Source organism: Gymnoscopelus microlampas, assembly GCF_963454915.1.
Source record: "Gymnoscopelus microlampas genome assembly, chromosome: 20".
Classification (NCBI taxonomy): domain Eukaryota; kingdom Metazoa; phylum Chordata; class Actinopteri; order Myctophiformes; family Myctophidae; genus Gymnoscopelus; species Gymnoscopelus microlampas.
The window spans coordinates 40,778,667-40,801,589 of NC_139957.1; the positions used below are offsets into that span (position 1 = coordinate 40,778,667).

At 40.3% G+C, this 22,923-nt stretch overlaps 2 protein-coding genes across 2 annotated transcripts in view; both read right to left on the reverse strand.

Annotated features, from left to right (window-relative positions):
- The window catches only part of sec23a (Sec23 homolog A, coat complex II component), a 32,513-nt gene extending 25,131 nt beyond the window's left edge, over nt 1–7,382 (reverse strand). Inside the window, exons 1-6 of the mRNA XM_084045090.1 lie at nt 7,312–7,382; nt 5,309–5,531; nt 2,967–3,024; nt 2,540–2,626; nt 1,017–1,253; nt 1–74 (exon numbers count right to left, since the gene is read on the reverse strand). The exon at nt 1–74 is cut by the window's left edge and continues 3 nt beyond it. Of these exons, the coding sequence (XP_083901216.1) occupies nt 1–74; nt 1,017–1,253; nt 2,540–2,626; nt 2,967–3,024; nt 5,309–5,529 (677 nt within the window). The 5' untranslated portion in view covers nt 5,530–5,531; nt 7,312–7,382. The remainder of the gene's footprint in view (nt 75–1,016; nt 1,254–2,539; nt 2,627–2,966; nt 3,025–5,308; nt 5,532–7,311) is intronic.
- A 1,747-nt stretch (nt 7,383–9,129) lies between these two features.
- srp54 (signal recognition particle 54) lies at nt 9,130–22,482 on the reverse strand. Its single transcript, XM_084044995.1, has 17 exons — nt 22,368–22,482; nt 21,505–21,594; nt 20,894–20,991; nt 18,903–18,994; nt 17,992–18,076; nt 17,644–17,748; nt 16,322–16,388; nt 16,139–16,196; nt 15,780–15,930; nt 15,500–15,648; nt 15,253–15,353; nt 14,844–14,930; nt 14,624–14,697; nt 13,852–13,960; nt 13,407–13,577; nt 12,889–12,984; nt 9,130–9,955 (listed from the first exon to the last, which is right to left on the reverse strand). The coding sequence occupies exons 3-17, from the start codon at nt 20,969–20,971 to the stop codon at nt 9,864–9,866; spliced, it is 1,515 nt and encodes a 504-aa protein (XP_083901121.1). The 5' UTR covers nt 20,972–20,991; nt 21,505–21,594; nt 22,368–22,482; the 3' UTR covers nt 9,130–9,863.
- Between the last annotated feature and the right edge of the window lie 441 nt (nt 22,483–22,923).

Genomic DNA, 22,923 nt, shown 5'->3' on the forward strand with positions numbered 1-22,923 from the left:
TTAGAGAGGGGCTGCTGGGGGGGTTGTGGTCCTCCTCTTCCCTGGGCTGGTGGTTTGGTTAGACCCAACATCTCCTACACACACACGCACACGCACACGCACACACAAGACAAGACAATCAAACACTCATTACAATAGTATCAACTGTACAAGTAAACAGCAGGTATTAATGACTACCTGAAGTGGCAATCCTACCAGGTAGGACTACACCCTGGTACATGGATTACACCTGTAGACTGGTAGCCTTCCTAGGGCTGTCACACTCATGACTTGACGATTAATAGTCATACAAATGATTGTGATTAACTATTTAATTGTGTTTTTGCCATTGAACATTGGAACATATAAATGCAAATTACATTTCTGTTTGGCATTTATGGCTTTGTAAACCAAATAAATTGCACAAGGCAGATATGACAAATAACTTAAATATACACAGAAATGACTGACAATAACCGGTACCAATAATAAACAAATAATGTACTATGACAAAAACAAACCATATACTTTTTATACTTTATTTTTAAATAGCAAATAGCAATAAATCTACAACCTCTCCAACACATCGTGAAATGACAAGTTGTGAGCTTGTATATTCGGACAATAATCACACAAAATAATTGCGCTCATCTCAAATATTTGTGATCAGGCGATAATGTGCTTTGATTGATTTTTTAATTTAGAGAGGGATAGGGAAAGTAGGTTGACAGGAAATGGGGAGAGAGATGGGGGCGGGGGTGACACGCAGCAAAGGTCGCCGGGATCGGGAGTCGAACCCGTGACACGCTGTCAGGCTGGCATTGCAGCCTAGGGTGCCTGGACCGCCACGCTACGGCCCAGGCCGTGCTTTGATTGATTGATTGATTGAATACAAATGTAGAACAGCATGCGGTACAGTCAGACATTAGGGCTAAAAAGGATAACACAAAAAAAGTCCTTAGGACTTGTTTCCCATTGTGGTCCTATGTATTCAATTCAATTCAATTGCCAACAGGCCTAGTATATAGGAGTCCTACCTGGATCTGCTTGGCGTTGAGGTCTTTGGTTCCTCTGAACACGTAGCTCTTGGAGATGCCCTCACAGCCCAGCTCATGGACCTGGATCATTCGGCCGAAGGTAATGAGCCCCACCAGGGCAGCAGGGGGCAGCAGAGACAACGACATCTGCAGGGACTCCTTCAGGGCCTGCAGGTCCTCATCCTCCATGCAGGTGTCCACCACGTACAGGAAGACCAGGGGCATCTGGGGACCACGCTGATACACAGATACACAGATACACAGACAGACAGACAGACAGACAGACATACACACACAGACAGACAGACGGACAGACGGACAGACATTTGATTTTTGAATACACTTGACAAAAGGCACAATGCTAGTCACATTAAATTAAAGGAGTAGTTCATCCAAAAAATTCAATTACACACCCCATGAAGCCTTGAATTCATGGATTTTTATTTTTATTTTATTGCATTCCTAAGCAAACAATTAGATTACCGGCAGAAAGATGCTAATGTATCCGGTAGGAGACTCAAAGTAGACGCTTTGTGTCTCCTACCGGAAATACACCCGGTCATCAAATTATTGGCTCAGGAATGCGACAAAGAATTTAAAAAAATCCATGAATTCATGAATTCAATTCATAGGGTGTGTAATTGATAGAAAGTAAGTCATTTTTTTGGGTGAACTACTCCTTTAAAGCAACATTTTATCTCACGACTGATTTTTTTTTGTCAGGCCAAGTCCTAACATGTGATTTGTGAAACAGTGTGAAAGGAGTCCCCCTCCGCAACCACACCCCACACACACTAGCGCTGTGTTTCATAAATAATTAGCACAATATGTAAAATTATGACGTTTCGGTAGCCATACAGCCAAACAGTTGAAGAAATTACAGATTGACGCTAAAGTCGGCCATGCCAGCCCTGACAACAACAAAAAAGGACAGTCATGCCAGAGGGTTAACCTTTGCTTTCGTGAAATATCTGAGATCATTAGGATTTTCTGAAAATGTTTACCGCTGACCACTTCAAATCTCTTTGATCATAAAATAACAAATAACCGAAAATAGACCGATCTACAAGCTTACAACACGTCGCTCTACGACGTGTTGTAAGATTGTAGATCTGGCCTATTTTCGGTGCATGATGACATCCTTCTGTGGATGACTTCTATGGAATCCAAATGACTGAAATCAGTCGTGACGACTGAGAACTTTAATCCATGTTACTCAGCAAGTATTTCTTTGACCTTTGAACCCTAGCATTCGCTACTCGGGGGGGGGGGGACATTCGCCACCAATTGCCGTTCTACAAACGGATAAGCTTGTATTGTGTGCTAATTTCATCTTCGTCACACATATTTACCGTAGAGCAAAAACAGTATGGGGCCTAGCATAGAGGCCTGGGGGACTCCGGTCAACTAAGTAAATAGGGGGTTAAGTGGTTAAAATACTCTCGAATCACTTAGAGTTCACAAAGAGCTGACCGAGTATGAGTGCATGGTTTAATGAATAATAATAATAATAATGTATTTACCTGTACAACATATTCTATAGTGGAGAACTGAGGCAGTAGTTCAGCAGGTTGGTTCACCTCAGAAATACCTGCATAGGTAGGAGGAAACTGCACACACACACACGCACACACACACAGTTAATAATATAAAGCACTGTTTCCCAAACTTTTGGGTCACAGAAAAAATGTCAATAGAAATTCCAAAAAAAGATTGCTCATAAAGCGATCGGCCATTTTCACTAGTTTGGGTTCTCTTTTGGGTCTTGAGCTAAAACGTTTGGGAACCATACAGACTTCAAAGTAGCTTGAAGTGTGTGTGTTTGTGTGCGTGAGCGTGTGTGTGTGTGTGTGTGTGTGTGTGTGTGTGTGTGTGTGTGTGTGTGTGTGTGTGTGTGTGTGTGTGTGTGTGTGTGTGTGTGTGTGTGTGTGTGTGTGTGTGTGTGTGTACCTGGTTTCTTTGGTAACAGAAGTTGCAGGCCCACAGCTTAGTTCTGTAGTCAACTTGACTATAAAGACACAAAGAGAGAGACACTTAATTAAAAACACACAATCGTTTTGTCATGGGGAACAAAGACAAGAAATTGTTTTACCTTACACAAAACAAACCCACACAACAGAACATCAAGAATCAGAATCATGGTCAATCAAGAGAGAAACACATAGACAGAAACCTTCCCTTTATTCATCACTGCATTGATGCATTGTTTTTATTTTGTTAAAATAAGAGAAATATATCCCATAGTAACCAATGCTTGTTCAGTAACAGGGGACTCTCCGTCTCTCCTTTCAGGTCGGGGTAAATGGTAAATGGTGCATTTATATAGTGCTTTTATCCAAAGTGCTTTACATAGATGGTGCATTACATTCACCCATCCACACACACATACATACACCGATGGCAGAGGAAACCATGCAAGGCACCAACCTGCTCATTGGGAGCAATTAGGGGTTCAGCGCCTTGCTCAAGGACACTTCGACACTAACTCTGGGGGAGCGCCCCAGCCAGGGAGCCCCCCAACCTTGCGGTTTCCAGTTCACTCTACCCGGCCACTCTACCCCTGAGCCACTGCCGCCCCTGATAGGATACCACTTCCGGCATCCAATCAGGAGAAAGGGACTCATACAGGATACAGGATAAACAAGTGAAACTGGAAGTGATGGAACAAGAAAATGAGCGATCAAAATGGAAGTAGAAAACTATAAACTATAACTAAAACTATAAATTTAAGCTGATAAACGGGTTCTCTCTCCTGATAGGATGAAGATATGTTATCTTTACTAAAGAGCTGGAGAAAGAGGAGATCCCTGTTACTGGACAAACACTCTAAAGCAGTGATACTAAAGGAATATTTACCTCTAGGCTTTATGCCCCCATGTTTTCATTGTATTGTTTCAGTTTCTCAGATGTTTTTAATGGTGTGATGTTTCTTTTTATGCAACTACCTACCTGTTATTATTATTATTATTATTACTACTACTACTATCACAATATAGAGCTTTAACCTTTTAACAAAAAAAAACTTTGTTTAACTCACATAATATCACTTTAAATATTCACCAAAAAGAGCTGGTCTACAAGCCCACAACGTGTGAACTTGTAGATCGGCTATTTTCTGTGAATGGATTTGGTGTAGAGGGGGGAAAAAAGAGTGAACCAAGTACATAGCAGACCCCAGTCAACTAAGTACAGTTTACCAAGTATAAAGGGTCTAAGTGGTTAAAGCAAAATGTCACTTTGGCAGAAACAGAATCTGCTTTGTTTGCATTGGTGTACGTGGACTTTGAGAAGTGTTTCACTGTGCAATGTCAGAGACTTTTGGTTGATCAATTTCTAATCAACAGAGCAACTATTTAAGATATCAATCTCACCAATATTTGGAGTTACATCATGGCAAGGGAACTACACAACCCAAACCAATACCAAAGTGTCAGTGTGCTGCTTTAACACCCATTCCCTTTCTAAGAGAGGAGCCACTTTAATCTGTGATTTAATCCTGGAAGGAAGACAGTTGCCATCAACAAACAGCAGCAAGAGATGTTTACAGTGTGGCTCTGTAGGAGGCGAGTCATCTAGAACAAGGGTCTCTGAGTCTGTTTGTCCGGGACTAATCTCTCAATCAACGCCAAATGTGTTGACCAAAGAATTACTTTTTAGAACTGTAACTTTATACTGGAAGTCAATATTGGGTTGAAACTTTGCCTAAATATGGAGATGGCTGATATCATATGCCTCTTTTTCGACTACAAGAAACAAAGTGAACCGTGTCGTGTCGTACAACGTATTTCACAGGCCCTGAATGTGTTTCCGTACGTTACGGCTAGGCTCCCCAGTTGTAGTTAAAATGTTAACCTTAACCTGGAAAAGAGCTAATAGATGACTGACATCATAGACACATGTGGCCAAGCTGTTGTAGATCCCCTCTTCATGGATTAAAGCAAAATAAAATGACGTTTTGTTTGGCCAAGACCTAATGTGCGATTTGTGAAACAGTGTGAAAGGAACCCCGCCCCAACCTACAAGGGAGCTTGTAAATCGGCTATTTTCGCTGCACAACATGATGCTTCCATAGAAGATGCAGGCTTCTACCGAGTCCAAATGACTGAAATCAGTCGAGAACTTTAATCCATGCGTCTTGTTTTCTATTCGAATGCATTCCGATATTGGACAGCAGGTGTGCGTCTGTGCGTGTGTGCGTGTGTGCGTGTGTGCGTGTGTGCGTGTGTGCGTGTGTGTGTGTGTGTGTGTGTGTGTGTGTGTGTGTGTGTGTGTGTGTGTGCGCGTGTTCCTACCACAGCGGGTTGAGGACCGCTCTACAGGTGGCTCTGCTGCAGAGAACCGGTTCGTACTGGATGGGAGGCAGGTCGGGTCGTTCCTTCAGAGGTGTGAAGAGGGCGGCCACGGGCACCACCATCCTGGTGGCCTCCAGCCGGCTGGACGGCCAGACGTTCCAGCTGAAACGCACGCCATCGTGGTCCTCGTTCTGAGCAATGTATTCTGGGAACGTGGACATGGCTGGAGAAGACATACACAGTTCAGTTTAGTTTTATTTTCGGATACTGGACAAATATGATAAGAAAATACCATATAAAAGCGTTATCACATAGGAGGATATTAGTTAAAACGTTTACCTAGTAAGCTCAATATACTTAGTTTTATTTAGTTTAGCTCTTAAACCTCGAAATACCTCAGAAACCTGTACATGCTCCACAAACCTCCAAATGCCCCCAGAAACCTAGTCTAAACATCCCTGATTATACTTTGTATATCAGAACACAGTGCCACTGTTTATTATACAGTATACCAGGGGTCTTCAACCGGGAGTCTGAGACCCCTTTAGTGGGTCCTCAGAGTTACTACAGGAGGACCATCAAATCTTTGTGTGATAGGATTTTTATTTTTATTTTTTACATAGACCACTTGAACCCTAGCATCCCCATATTGGGGAGAACTTTAGCCAAAAATAGCAGATCTACAAGCTCACACATGGGCTATTTTCGGCAAAGAGGTTTGGTAAGAAAAGAAAGAGAAAGGAGTACAGAGAGAAGGTCAAGTTGTCTAAGTAATGACGGTTTAAGTGGTTAAATGTCTGAAAATACACATTAACATGAATCCAACATGACAGTGCTGTCAAACAAGTATAAGGAGCTATCTATGAAAAAGTTTAGTCTGCAACACAATTGTATACAATGTGTAGTGGTGGGGGGTCCCTGCTTCTCTCTCAGCTAAGGGGTCCTTGGCCTGAAAAAACATTGAAGACCCCTGCCCTGCAGTATAAAGTATTATATATACAGTAGGTCTAAGATGGCCTACTACTTAATATACAAGCACATTTAGATCTATAATGACTAATATGTTTATATAACTTTGTGTAATAGATTTATAATGACAATTTATAATGACTAATATGTTTATATAACTTTGTGTGACAGATTTATAATGACTAAGATGTTTATATAACTTGGTGTAATAGATGTATAATGACTAAGATGTTTGTACCTAGTAAGAACATAATAGTTTTTAATGACTAAGCTGTTTAGGCCTATATCAGTGTTTAAGAGTAAAGCTCATGATGACTAAGTCATCATACATAACACACTGATAACTAAACATTACACCCAAATGTGAAATTACTACTACTGCTACTGAATCCACAACTATAATACACATTTAATGACTTATAGACTGGTTCTAAGAGTGAGACTCACTCCATCTAAACACATTCATTTTACAAACTTTTTTCTTTGCATTTAAACATAAACTTGATGACGATGATGTAAAAGTTTTCACAATGTCACCATATGACACAGGAACTTAAAGTTAGTCATCAAATTCTCCTTTTCATTTCAGAGCTTGTCAATTGATCATGTGATAATGTAATCATTAACTAATATGAGGTTTGGGTGTATTGATCAAAGTGTCTGATGCCATGTCAGCCTAGTGCAAACTTAACATTCATTATTAGTGTTACAGACAGTACAGTCAATGAGAGAAACATTATGACACTTTGATATGATAATAAGTCAGGTCATTGTAACAGTGTCTATTCATCATTATCATTATAATGATTATTATTATAACATTTAAATTCACCAGACCTGTAGTAACCTAAAGCAGCTAGCTACCCAGGGCTAGCCAAGATTAGCTAGTCAAAACAAAAAAAGCATGATTCCTTTTATCAGACTTGACATTTATAAATGAGACCCTCGGATGAACATGGAGACACAGCCTCTCCTCCATCCATAACTCATAACTCACAGGGTTAAAAATCAAACAGAGGAGAGTCAATATTTACCTGATATTCACAGTGCAGCAGCTCCTCCACACACACTCACTCACAGTGCTCTGCTCTCTGCTCCCATAGACCAGACACACTCACCTAGAGGTAACTTTTACCTTGAACACACTAGGTGTAAGGCAGGCATGCCAAACCAGCAGCACACACACACACACACACACACACACACACACACACACACACACACACACACACACACACACACACACACACACACACACACACACACACACACACACACACACACACACACACACACACATATATACGTATATACGTATATATACATATATTAAAGTAAATAGTCATTATTCAAAAGTACAAATTACAAACTGCATTTTGATTTCAATATCAATGCATTACTGACATCTGTATTGATATTTAGAACAGTAAGAAACTAAATGTAAAAAAGAATGGGTTAGGGTTATTTAGTTTTTTGTTTGTTTAATTATATTTGTTTTAATTTAATGTTTTTTTAAACACTTTAGTTAGTTTGATAAAAAAATACCTAAAAGAAAAATAAAAAACATTCCAAAACTTTACTTAAATATAAAACTCAAATAAATTCACTTTTGTGTCCAATCACTGCTAATCTCTCTAGTGGAAGATTATACGTAATCATTTAAAAAATAAAGTAGGCTGTTCTTAACAAAACAATTATACAAAAACACATGAAAATGTGTCTGTGACGCAGTGCTGCCTTAAACGCAACCAGGGTAAAAGAAAATACCTCACGCCACCCACTGACAACGCAGCAGAACAAGATGGCGGCTCACAGCCACGTAGAGAGAGAGGGGGCGTGGCCACCCGGCGGCCCAAATTCCATACATACCAAAGTGTGCCAAATAAATAGGTGACATTTCTTTTTATGTCCAAAACCTTAGTAATGTAGCCTACTACATAAATAGTACGTGAAATGCATTCTAATTTCTAATTCAACATACATTTGTGTATGCACTCAAAATGTTGAATAATAGCATACTAATACTGTAGTAGAGTGGGGTGGGTTTCAAACTTTTTTGTGCCCAGGGCACACAAATCTAAGATGTACAAGCTCTTAGTGAGCGTGTGTGTGTGTGTGTGTGTTTTGAACATTTAAAATAAAAATACAATTGATTTCAAATCTCTAACGTCTATAATGTTGAAAATGGTTCATATCCATCCATCCTTCAATGAATCAGTCAGTCATTCTGTCAATTCATCTTTTACAGTATAGAATTCGACTCTGTATTGGGAGATGAGTGTGCACAAAGTACTGATGGTACATTTAAATATAACTTTTAAAAGATATATAGTTGTATTAGTATACAACTATATATATAAAATAAAATCCCATGGCACACCTGGCCACCGTTATGGAACCACTGAGAGTATACAGTATGTTATTTTTTATCACACAGTTCTATTGCTGTCGGACAGAAACCTCCTATCTCCATATTCTAACTTTTTCATAAATTAACGCCCTATTTGATCATACTACAGTGTCACACAAAAGCATCAAAGGTAGCAGATGCACAAAGTCAAATTTTGAGCTTGTATATCTTCTACTTTTGAATTTGAATCCTGAAAAGTAAGTTAAGTTCATATTTCCACCCCACAGAGACGATATGAAAGCCTGTATTATAATCATTACATATACGGTACATTGCATAATACATTTACTCATATAGGCTTATCATTTTAGTAGCCTGGTTCAGAATGCATGTCTTCCAATGCCTTCATCCACAGCTGCTTTATAAAACTAAGTTTTGTGCATTTGTACACATAAAATTGCAACCAATTACACACAATTAATTAAACACAAAATCATTTCAATTAAGTCTTAACAGAAGAATGTTTAATGTTTTTTTACAATAAAAACAAAGCACACAAGGCTTATTAAAATGTTGCAATACAAATCTTTATTAGAACATGACAAAAATATTGTCACAAACTAATTATTTTGTTGTATTATCCGTCCCAGCCTCCTCTAAACAACGCGTTAGTACAGTTAACTGTACAGGTAAATAAACCTGTTTTTTTATAATCTTATACACAAAATACAAATTAAAGACTTTTATTATCATGGCGACCATCATAGTCATATCTCCTCCTCTTTTAAGCTGAAAATAATCACAGAGTTTTACTGGTTTCTATTTAAAGTCCCAGGGTCTGTTTTACCCTCCTTTCTCTGAACAGTAGAAAAGAACCTTGGTTCTCAAAGTGGGGAGCGAGGGGACCCCCAGGGGGTCTTTGAGAGGGTTCTAAGGGTTTTTGTTTGGCTAGATTATTGATAGTTAGGAACCAAATGGATCCCCTTACAGCTCTGTAACTGAGAGTGACAGTGTACAAAATGGAACCAAATGGACCCGTAACACTCAGAGTTATGGGGGGGGGGGGTCCATGGCCCTAATGATTACCAAACCCGGGGGGTCCTTGAAATTAAAACGGTTTGAGAACCCCTGGAAAAGGAAGAAACAACTAATTCAAACGACTGAGATGAGAACAAAACAGAACATGGCAGGAAGTTAACCCTCCCCCCCACATGGTCACATGACTGCTGGGCGTGGTCACATGTTGTTGAATCCCATCATGCCTTTCATGTTGCCAGCAGCTCCTTGCTGGAACTGTCTCATCATGGACTGGAGACCGGCCATGCCACCTGCACACACACACACACACAATTTAATGTCAGCGGTGGAAGAAGTACTCTGATTTTTCCCCTTAAAGCTGCAATATGTAACTACTTCTACCCCGGATTTACATCTGCGCAAGTGCTGACATGTTGACCATCAGGTCAACATTTGTGTCAGATCCTGTGTCTAGGTGAGACATGACCTTTGACCTAAGCCTAAGTGTCTCAATAGAAGAGCAAGAGAGAAAAATACAACCACCCCAATTGCATAAGTTATATTGTATTAACAGACAAAATTATATTTTATTCATTTAAAAAAAAGTTACATATTGTTGCTTTAAGTAAAAGTAGCAATACCACAATGTAAAAGTACTGTTACAAGTTAAAGGCCTGCATTCAAAAATGTCCACGTGTGAAAGTAAGCCAAATCTGTCAGTCTTTTTTCAAAAGTAGCAGGTCTACTGTACAAGCTCACAACACGTTGCCATGATGTGACATAATTGCCAGACATGTTTTATGGGGAGGGGGGGGGGGGGGGGGGTAATTAACATATTGCCCTACTGCCCTAAAGGGACCTTGCATTGTAATGACACACAGGCACACACGTGTCCACTGTTATCTGGTGATTCAATCAGTTTACAATGACATCATCCAATCAGTGTGGGTTGCTTGATTGGACTTGTTGAGGTCGCCAATGCTATCAAGTATACTGTAAAGTGGAAACACACACTGAATAGTAGTTACACTGTGCATGTTTCATAAACGGGGAGGAAAAGTGGGCCTAAGAGAAGAAAATAAGAAACAAGGAACACGGGTGCGCAAACCTGTTGGGTTGGGAACACCACATAACAGGTTTTAAGCTTTACAGTTAGTTACTTAATATTCTCTTCAGATTCGTACTCATTGACTCGTCAATATTAGAGAAAACAGTGTTTCCCAGATGTTCTTTACTGTCTTCACTGTGTGTGCCAATCCATGCTTCATTTTGTAACTGGCTGACACAGTAAATGAGAGAATGCTCAGCCAGACAATACACTAAGAATAATACCCCACTTTACAGTGAGAACAGACTAATATTATTTCATAAACCTACATTTGTAGTGTAAATGGTATGAATTTTCATATCCACAGCGCTTTACAATGTGCATTGCATCCACACACCGATGGTGGAGAAAACCATGCGAGGCACTAACATGCTCACCGGGAGGAGTTAAGAGTTTCAGTGTATGTCATATTGTTATTATGTATGTGTATGATTTCTATGTGTTTATTTTATTCTATGATGTCTATATTTTATTTAATACAAGAGCCATATTGTTGTTGTTATATAATTGAAAATGCCAATAAATATATTGTTTTAAAAAAAGAAAGAGTTTCAGTGTATTTCTCAAGGACAATTCGACCGGAACTCTGGGGAAGACCAGGATCAAACCGGGAACCTTCCGATTCCCAAGCGGCCGCTGTACCTCCTGAGCCACTGCCGTCACAGCACCTTGTACAGTGTGCTGTGCCAGTAGGCTACTAAACCCATTACATGGTGATCATAGCTATTGATATGGGAAATCACAAGCAGTGTATTTACTAGTCATAAAGATTTCCTCTGGCAGTTAAAATTGCCTCAAGTGTCCCTGCAGGAACCTCGGCCTCAGACAGCCCACGAGTACAAAGTCCATTCATGTAGTAAAACAAGGCAGGACTCAGCTACCCATTATGCAACACAAAACATAAACAATGATGGTACAGTCTGGGGTAAAGCCTCATCCATACGACGGGATCGCTTGCCAAAAGGAACAGATCTAAGCTAATGACGTGACACGTTAGCGTATAGATAAGTTATTTTTGGCAACGCGATGCAATTTAAATTAAGTTTGCTTAATGAAATGCTTTATCATTAAACTGTGCCGTGAAAATAGCCGATCTACAAGCTCACACGTGTCACAGCTGCAAGGTGCTGCACGCTTGTAGATCTGCTACTTTCGCTGGCATTGATCTTGTGTTTCTACACCAATTGCATGGAGGGTGAAAATCACACCGTACCGTACCTTTATTCTGTTATTAGGTTCCCCTCTCATCACCTTTCCATTTCTATAGGCTCATCTTAAAATGAACACTGAATCGAGTTTTAACGAGTGGTTGCACGATGGTTAACAGGTTGTGTTGCACTATGAACGACCGTACAAAACTAACTAACTAATTGCCAGACCCAAGGGGTCGGGCTTACATGAGGCTTTGTATCTGTTTTCTCCATACATGGTATGTCACTTTGTCCCCCGGCCCCAGCCAAAAAAGTCTGTCCCCCTTTCGTCATAGAAGGGACACACGTCATGCGAAGCCCGGCCATTCAGATTTCAACCACTAGGGGTCTGGCAGTACCAGGTCTCCTGGTTCTAGTTCTAACTTCAGTTTCTTGCAGGTCTCCATTTTGGAGACTATACGATCATCATCAGAATGACACAATTAGCCTTGAATGACAGGGGAAGATGCGGACAGCGAGTTGTTACTTGACAACTAGCACACATTAACCCTTAATTGAAAATAGGTTACATTGAACATTGAGCGAGGAATCACTCTGTCATCCAGCCAGTCTAATCTACAAATCTACTAGGAATCGTAACTCGTAAACTATTTGGATGTCTGGGGACCTATCATTATTTGGACATCAGTAGACCTCACTGACGACTGAGGTCAACTCCTCGTCCACAACCACAGCGATGGCTCTAACCTACCCCATTTTCTGAGATAGACCAGTCCCATTGCACCGCTCCCTTTTAGGCATATAGTGTGAACACACACAGCTTCACACTTGACCTTCATGCAATATTTCAGCCTCTTAAAAGCAAAAACTGTAGCTGCTAGACTCTAGCTGTTCACAAAATTAACAATAGATTAGCTACGCTGCCCACTACAAGAAAATATTCCATAGCTGTAGCCATAGTAAAAAGAATAAAAATGATTGTTACCCATGTGATGCAGGACTCGGGGGTCCATCATCTTGGCCATCTGCTGGTTCAGCTTGGCCATCTGAGACGGGTTCACGTTCTTCGACATATCTCCACCTGAAAATAACACAAAACAGAACGTCAGCATGGGAAGAGCATGGGCTAAAACCAACCTGTTGCCAGAAGAAGAACTCATATATTTGACTTATACAAAATGCTCAAGTACAAGTAAAAGTCCTGCATTCAAAGCATTTGCATCAAAATATACTTACAGTACCAACGGTAAAAGTACTCATAATGCAGAATGGCCAATTTCTGCATAATTAGTCATGCGTTAATGCAGTGGTTCCCCTTCTAAGTTCAAAACTCTGAGAAAGCTGAGACCCCGCCCCACATGCACGCACATGTTATTCATACATGTTAACCATTTATATAATTGGTTAACAGGTACGACTTATAATACCGTATAAGTCGATATTTGCATGACTTCTTCACAAAACCGCCGGCTGTGATTTGAACGTAAAGGAAGGAATTGGAACCTTTGAAAAGTCCTTTGATGCCTCCCATCTTCTTGACCATCTGGGCAAACTTGGTGTACTGGGTGAGCAGCTCCTGGACATCCCGGGTGGCCACCCCGGCCCCCCGCGCCACCCTCTGGATCCTGTTGGGTGCTTTACTGAACAGCTTAGAGCCGTCTTTGTTATCCAACTCTGACAACACAACACAAAGAGAACACAAGCTGCTTTTATGTGCACACATGTATGTATGCATGTACTCTCTCGCTCCATCTTTCTATCTATCTATCCACACACATCTATATCTATATATATATTATTAGCCGATCTACAAGCTAACGTGTCATGATGCGATCGTAATTTTTATAATGGATTATTAAATTAATTACGATTTACTGTTCTGCATGCGTGTGTATAATCTATACATTTTTGAGTATATCTATACGTGTGTGTGTGTGTGCACGCGTACCTTGGTCATTCATACTGTCCATGATGGTCATGAGTTTCTTCAGTCTGGCCATGCTCTCCTGTTCATTTCCTTTACTCATGAAGTCACTGCCGAACCCTGGAATCATGCCCTACAAGAACACGACACACGCACACACATTACAACACACTGACACACTTCTACCTACGTCACAGAGAGTCCAACCGAACACTTACTTCACCTTTAACATGTACCTGCACAGATACAACTGCTTGGTTGTGAAGTGACATGACACTGTGTCTAGAGGTCAAACCTCTCTCTATGCATATATTAATTATACACACACACACACACACACACACACACACACACACACACACACACAGGGCCCGTCACAATTATTACATAATCGCAATCATTTGAGATAATCGCAATAATTTTCTTTCTGCATAATCGTCATAATCAGTTCCATGTTGAAAACTGTTCATTATATTTCCAAACATTTTCAGAAATAGTGGAAATAGCACATCTACAAGCCCAAAACGATGTGACACGTTTTGAGCTTGTAGATCGGCTATTTCCACTATACACTATTCAAATCTCAAGTTATTCAATAAAATTATGTAAGTTATGTGTCTGCCCTGTGCGCCTTTGGTTTACGAAGCCTAAAAGCCATTTTTATTCATAATGTTCCAACGTTCAACAGCAGAAACACAATTAAAATTGTTAATCGCAATTTGAGCGACAATTCATCAACAAGTACAATTTCATAATTGTGACAGCCCTAACACACACACACTAGTACAGCGTTTACCATAATCTGTCCAAACGGTCCCATCTTCATGATGTTCTGAAACTGTTCATACATGTCCCGCAGAGTGAACTGACCTGCAACGCAACAACACACACATTAACACATTAAGCTGGCACTATGAGCTTGTATATCTGCTATTTTTTTAATAGCAGATATAGAAATCTTAATAGTTTCCCATCTAACTGACAGACAGGCAGAGACAGACAGGCAGTTTTCTCACCATGTTTCAGTTTGTCGATGAGCTCCTCGTTGTCGTCCAGTTTCAGTTCGTTAACTTTGTCAATCAGACCTTCGATGTCTCCCATTCCTAACAAGCAACACAAAAACATGTCTTCATGAGGGCTGTGCAATTAACCTAAAATATATCGAACAGATATTTAGAACCAATACCCAACTTATTAATCAATTTATGAAGAAACAGGGCTTTTTTTTATTAGAAACACTTCTAACCCTAATCACTTAACCCTGTATTATACTTTGTTATACTCAGTGTTGACTATATGAATCCATCCATTACAACAGAAACTCACTCACGTGTTCATTTGTTCACAGAGATGTTACCCAGCATTTGCTGAAGAAGGGCTCTGTTTATTTCTAAAAGTCAAGTGTTCATTTTAGACGTTAATTACCCAGCAGTTTGCTGATGAAGGGTTGTGTTTTAAAAGGCTCGAAGTCATCGATGTGTTCCCCTGTTCCGATGAAGATGATTGGACTCTTAGTTGCAGCAACACTGGAAAAGACACCAAATACAATGTTAATACCGTCAAATTACCGTTACACTGAGTACTGCTAGTACCATCACATTACCTTTACACTGTGTACTATAGTGTAATACTGTATGTAGTGTGATCTGTGTACCATGTAGTGAGTACTTACGCACTAAGGGCCCCTCCTCCTTTGGCGTGTCCGTCCAGTTTAGTAACGATGACTGAGGCTACATCTACTTTGTCTTTAAAAGCTTTAGCCTGAGACTCACAGGCCTGGCCGATGGACGCATCCATCACATACACTATGTTGTCTGGTTGCTGAAAACACACACACACACACACACACACACACACACACAGAGGCTGTCAATTCTCTGCACTACAATTATATTAGTTTAGTGCCGCACAAGTATTATATTTATATTATCTGCAATACATATAATACTGACCACAGCGTTGGAAACTTGCAGCATCTCTTCAAACAGGGAATCTTCTTGTTTGTGTCGTCCACTGGTGTCAACGATGATGATCTCAAAGTTCTCTGTTTTAAACTTTTCTACTCCTTCTGCGGCAATGACCACTGGATCCATCTCTGTGTAACTGGATAAGTAAATATAATAAAATGAGCACTGCATCCATCTCTGTGTAACTGGATAGGTAAATATAATAAAATGAGCACTGCATCCATCTCTGTGTAACCGGAGACAATGACCACTGGACACACTGTGTGTGTGTGTGTGTGTGTGTGTGTGTGTGTGTGTGTGTGTGTGTGTGTGTGTGTGTGTGTGTGTGTGTGTGTGTGTGTTACCTTCCATAGAAAGGGATTCTGGCTTTTGTAGCATTCTGTTTCAACTGATCAAAGGCACCTAAAAATGGAAGAAAAACATTTAACCGACATTAAAATACAAACATTTAAAATGTCATACAGACAGAGACAGACAGGCAAACAGAGAGAGAGACAGACAGACAGATGGACAGACAGGATACGTACCAGCTCTGAAGGTGTCGGCACAGATCAAACAGGTCTTCCAGCCTTTTCTTTGGTAGTAGTACGCCAGCTATAGACAAAACACATGATGTCATTGAGATGTCATCTGTTCACTAAATTACAACACGTGATGTCATCTGTGCTCTGTCTTATGTCAACACATGATGTCATGTGTTCACTCTTAAGCCCAGACCAACGATTCGCAACGGAATTAGTTGCAACTAGAAAATGTGCTCCTCAGAGCACAGGTCTCCGCCAGTACTGTTCCTGATTAATCCTGTCTTACCTACTTCAAAAGATATAAATGATCTTTTGAAGTGACACACCTATTTATCGGTCTCTATTTCATCATGCGTCTCGCTAGCCAATCAAAGCACACCCTTTCAACATATTGTCACGTGTCACGTGAAGCTTGACCAATGTTAGCTTGGTGGACACACGGAAGGACGAGAACGAAAACATAGTCTCCTGGCGGAGACAACAAAGTCCTAACTGTACATACAACATAATCCTGCAACTGGACTGATTCCTGCTGTGGCTGACTGTCGTTTCTATGGAAATATGTGATAAACAACAGACAGGGCTGCTCCTAAACTGGACAGTGACAGACACGAGGAGCAGGGATAGTTTACAGATTCCATAGCACTTCAACCGGTTATATTTTTTGTATGGCCGATATTGTATATCTACACTAATCTTGCATAAAAATATAATAAAGCTCAATTTTTCTCCCTCTCGTCAGGTAGCCTACATGCGTTAAAAAAATACTTTCTGTTGTGTGTTTGTGTCATACACACAAAGGGTGCGAAATTGCGCACCGGAGCGCACTCGCCTATTAGTTTGTATTGGCCAGTGGGCTCAGTGCTGTATTTCCGAACGCACCCAAAAACACACAGCGCCTGTGTGTGTGTGTGTGTGAGAGTGACAGAAAGCGACAGAACATACCGCAAGTTTCTCCTTGATATGACGTGTCATTCTTTTTTGTCATTTTGTTGGAATACCTCTGTTATATAAACATGGTAATTCTACCAAAAGGTGATAAGCAGATCTTATTTCTGCCATTGTTTAGTTGTTTAAATCTGTGCGCGTGAGTGTTCCCAGAGAGAGTGGTATGGATTGGTTAAATGTTTGATAGCTTCTGCAACGTTTTACTTGCGATTGAATAGAATCACTTGCGACGCAATGAGACGGCATGTGCCGACTTGCAACGGGTAATTCAGACCACAGCAATGGTCTCTGCAACGGTTCCATCGCAGTGTGAATCATTGGTCTGGACTGGGCTTTTTGTAAGAACGATGATAACTTATGTGTGCGTGTGTACGTACCTTAGAACAGGTGGTGGTTTTTCCACTGCCCTGCAGACCAACAAACATGATGACGTTGTTCTTCCCTTTGGTTGGAGTCCAAGCCTTCACACCTGGATCAACCAGCTACACACACACACACACACACACACACACACACACACACACAGTTACCTGGTTGTTTTCCTCACAACAAATATGTTAGCTAAGTATAGTCATAGTAGCAGTATAGTAGCATAATGTCATATATGTAGTATTATAATAACATGTAGTAGTAGTATGGTAAACATTTTGTAGTAGCACATATGTAGTAGTACGGTATACATTATGTAGTAGAGATATATACTAAATATTATAGTTCACACACACCTTCACCAGTTCTTTAAAGACAGCATGTTGAATCATCCTTCTCTTGTTGAGACCAGAAGCCATCTCCTCCAGGTCAATGGCAGACCTACACAAGAACACACACACACACACACACACTATGACCTACAAGAACAACACACAACATGACCTGCAACAACCTACATTACGCCTGCTAGCTACTGAATACAACAACAGGTGGAACTGGAAAAAAGTATAATTGACATTCAATCCTGGTCCACAATTAACTCTAGTACTGCTGGTTTTCTATCCTACCAGGACGTCTAGTACTGTTGGTTTTATGTCCTACCAGGACCTCTGGTACTGCTGGTTTTATATCCTACCAGGACCTCTAGTATTAGTAATGCTGGTTTTATGTCCTACCAGGACCTCTAGTACTGCTGGTTTTCTATCCTACCAGGACCTCTCGTACTGCTGGTTTTCTATCCTACCAGGACCTCTCGTACTGCTGGTTTTCTATCCTACCAGGACCTCTCGTACTGCTGGTTTTCTGTCCTACCAGGACCTCTAATACTGCTGGTTTTATATCCTACCAGGACCTCAAGTACTGCTGGTTTTCTATCCTACCAGGACCTCTAGTACTGCTGGTTTTATATCCTACCAGGACCTCTAGTACTGCTGGTTTTATATCCTACCAGGACCTCTAGTACTGCTGGTTTTATATCCTACCAGGACCTCTACTACTACTGGTTTTATGTCCTACCAGGACCTCTACTACTGCTGGTTTTCTATCCTACCAGGACCTCTAGAACCACTGGCTTTACTTTATAGTAATACTGTATAGTACATATGGGTTGTACAGTATTGTATACACGGTATAGTATAGTGCAGTATAACACAGTATTGTATAATAACATAACAGTACAGTACGATTGTACTGCAGTAATACTTACTTGACATTTTCTCGTAGCTGTTTGACAAGTTTGATGTTGACATCGGCCTCTAACAGAGCAGCACAGACCTCCTTCAACATGGAGTTTAACACCTGAACACAGAAGAACATTCACATCAGAGCCTATGTTAATTTCGTCGACCAAAACTATGCCGAAAAATGTTCGTCGACTACCTTTTTTCACTGACGAAAACGAAATAAAAACGAAATAAAAACAAAGCTATGATGACTAAAACAGACTAAATATCTTGACAATTTCGTCAACAAATGGAAAATAGACTAAAATGTTAGGGAGGGACTAGTGGAGAAGAGATCCAGTAGAACTAAAAGAAAAGTCATTTTATGTTTGGTTGAGCTCTGAAAATGGGAGATCACAACGCGTCGCGCTGCAAGCTTGTCGATCGGCTATTTTCAGCATGCAAACTTGTGTAAAATCAGGCATTACGACGCCATCAAGGCCTGCCAAAATATTTTTTGGGCGACAAAATCAACTGTAGATTTAGTCGACTAAACGAAAACTTTTCAGATGACTTAAAAATGACTAAAACTAAATCACATTTTATTCAAAAGACTATGACTAAAACAAAATCAAAATTTGGTCTGGCCGATATAAAGGCCGTTATTAGACCTTTTGACAACATTGGTATCGGCAATCATGCTGCAGCCAATGTGACCCGATTCTTTTTACCACTTTCAACCTGGCGTCCCTATTTTGGTCATGTCATGTGAAAATTGTCACATTTTCAAGGTTACAATATGTGAGCTTGTAGACTGGCTATTTTGACCAGTTTTGGCCTTAAGTTGTTAAATGAAATGGAGGTTCAGTTGATGTGGTTTGGTTGTTCATTGCATAATTTCAGCTAAATGTTCTTCTAAACTTGTTTTAATGTATAATATAAACTATATATTTATACATATTTTTGGGTTCGCCAGTCTGAAAGGCTGAGAGGCGAAGACTATGTTTTCTCCCCTGTCCATGTGTGTAACTGCATACAGCTAATCTGGGACGATGCAGGACCAATCTGCATCAAACTGTTCATGCACACTTCTAGTAGGCCAAGGAAAAACCTCCACCATAAATGTTTCAAATTGGCCTCACGATGGTGCTATAACAGGCTGCTTTATGTTTTGGCCTATAACTCTTGAGCCCTAATCGGTACAGTAGACAAAGAACAATGTTTTCTCCCAATATTCACCCTGCCCGTTGCCACCCAACTCGATTTTCTAGTTTTTCCCACACTGAAGGGCCTCTAAACAACACAGAGCGAGGGTGATTTCAATTACAATTTAGGCAATTAGCAGACGCTCTCAATCCAGAGCGATTTACATTAAACACGGTAAACACAAGCCGGTAATACATCAATTGCATACTAGAGATGGTAATCTAGAATCATAGGTAAACCAAGAACCTATCATCAATCTACTCTAAACAGTACAATATAAAAAATGTAATAATCTATACATTGAAACTATACATATATATACACCTATACCATATACCTATAACTATAGGATACCTGGTCAACAAATGAACCTGGTATCTGTCTATATGCATAGATATCTAAATTACATTTTAGCCTTTGCATAAGTCTGCAAGGTCGTTGAGGCTATGGTGGAGTCTGAAGAGTTGAGTCTTCAGATTATGGCGGAAGATTGGGAGTGATTCTACAGTTCTAACTGCATTATGGGGAGTTCATTCAACAGTTTGGGAGCCAGAAGGGAGTCTGGAACGTGTGGAGCGTTGTCCCAGATGTATTAGGGAAGGTTCTGACAGCTTCCCTGTGTTAGCTGATCTATTACACCCAAATGGGCACCACAAATGCTACAAATGTCACTGTTTGTTGCAGATTTGTTGACAACGCCTAAAAAGGGAAACAGATATTATGACCGTTAATCAGCCTAACTGTCAGATGGAAAAGAAGCTGTACTGCTATGAGATCTATGATGTTTAAGAACATAATGAAACGTTCTGATATCGTATAAATCCATTACCTCTTCATTGATGATCGTGGCGTTGCTGAGAGACCTCAGCGCGGAGGTGATCTTCCTCCCCAAGTCGGCGAGCACCATGGTGGCGACGCGTCTACCGCCTGCAAGACAGACAACACTTAAAACTCTCGTAACCATGCCATGGTGGCAGAACTTAGACCAGGGGTCTTCAACAGGGGGTCCGGGACCCCTAGGGGGTCAAGAGATACTACAGGGGGTCCGCCAAATCTTTATGTGATATGATTTTTTTTTTACCTTAACCACTTGAACCCTAGCATCCCTTTTCTGAGGAGAACTTTAGCCAAAAATAGCCGATGAACTTGTAGATCGGCTATTTTTGGCAAAGAGGCTTAGGTTTTTGATTTTTTTTATTTTGAAAGAGGCTTAGGTGTAGAGGGAAAAAAGAGCAGACCACGTAAAGAAAAAATGTTGAATCTGAAACACAATTTTATACAATATAGAGGGGGTCCCTGCTTCATCTCTCTCTCAGCTAGGGGGTCCTTGGCCTGAAAACGTTGAAGACCCCTGACTTAGACCGTTTCCAACAGGTCCCTGATTCAACAGAACATAAGTTATTTTCACTGACAGACGTCGATCACATGACATCAACTTACTAGATCAGTCGTGAAGATTAAGTCCTTCTGCGTCTGTTCTTGGAGATGAGGGGAAACCTTCACCAGATGTTCTCCAGACAGACAATCAGCCTGGACAAACACAGACATAAGATCAGGCTGGAGTATGGACAGCCTCACAGATAGCACATCAGTCTGTCACACAGACAGACGGGCGACCGGTTTCGACAGACAGACAGACAGCATGTAGTATCTGTCTCTAGATTCAGTAACGAAAAGAAACGCACTGACGCAGACAAAGATCGCATTGTTTAAACATGTTTTTTTTTTTACTTCTAATACGACATGCGATCTAATATCCATCCTTGAATAACAATACATTTGTATCAACAATTAATTTAAAACTAGATGTCTAAAACAGAACGGTCATGTTATTTTGCATTTGCACATAACAGTAAAGGATGTTGACAAAATGTTTGTTAGCTGAAACAGCTGACGCCGAGACTTCACACACAAACCGGTTACCTATGCAATTCTGTGACCCTAGTGCTGATTTTTTTTTTTTTTTTTTACATATTCAAGTCTATTGACGAACGCGACGGTAATTGTTTCATTTGTCAAATAAATCCCAAGTGATGTCCAACATTTGTTAATTTCAAAATCAAACATCCCCAAACGCCAAACTAACGGACTGAGCAGGAAGCAGGATTCGATGGGTCACCGAACGCGATGTAACGCATCAGCCACTAGCTTTAGGTTAGCAGCAGCGATGCTAACTAACAACAACGGTTTGGTTCAGGATTCCTTCGGTTAGTAGGAGGAGGTCAACGGTTACAATGTTTCACAGTTCAAACACATTAGATCTCACAACTTTATGGATATAAAACAGACACACGTAGATTTACCTATTAAAGCTCAGTCAGTCCGCTGATCTCCACACAACACACAGACACTACAGTGATCGTCATCAAACTCCAACGTAAAACCGGAAGTAGCAGTGTTGCCAGGTTTTGTGAGAGAGATAAGCAACCAGGGGGCCAGTTGCACCACCTCACACTAAGTTCAAACTTAGCCTAGTTATAGCTTAAAGGTAGGGTAAGTGATATTTTTTGGTTAAAACAAAAAGTATTTTGTTAAAAGGTTAAAGCACTATATTCTGATAGTAATCATTGCAATAGAGTGTTTGTTCAGTAACAGGAGTCTCCCCATCTTTCCAGCTCTTTGATAAACAGAAAATATTTTTTTTGGTAGGTGTCAAAATCTCAGCCAATCAGGAGAAAGTACCCATGTTTAAGCTTAATTTTTATAGAGTTCCAGTTCCAATTTTGCCTGCTCATTTCTTAGTGTCATCACTTCCAATTTCACTTGTTTAATCTATATCCTGATTGAGTTCTCTATCCTGATTGGATAAAATTGGAAATGAAACTGAAACTGAAACGAAAATGCATTTTCTGTTTTATA

Bases quoted from the DNA above. Each gene is read 5' to 3' on its own strand.
- srp54 (XM_084044995.1), bottom strand. From the start codon at position 20,971: ATGGTGCTCGCCGACTTGGGGAGGAAGATCACCTCCGCGCTGAGGTCT. The intron at 15,649-15,779 runs GTCAGTATTATA...GTGTGTTTTCAG, and splicing joins TGCAAGTTTCCAACGCTGTG to CAACCAGACAACATAGTGTA. The intron at 12,985-13,406 runs GTTCCAATTCCT...TGTTATTTTCAG, and splicing joins CATCAAAGGACTTTTCAAAG to GTGGAGATATGTCGAAGAAC.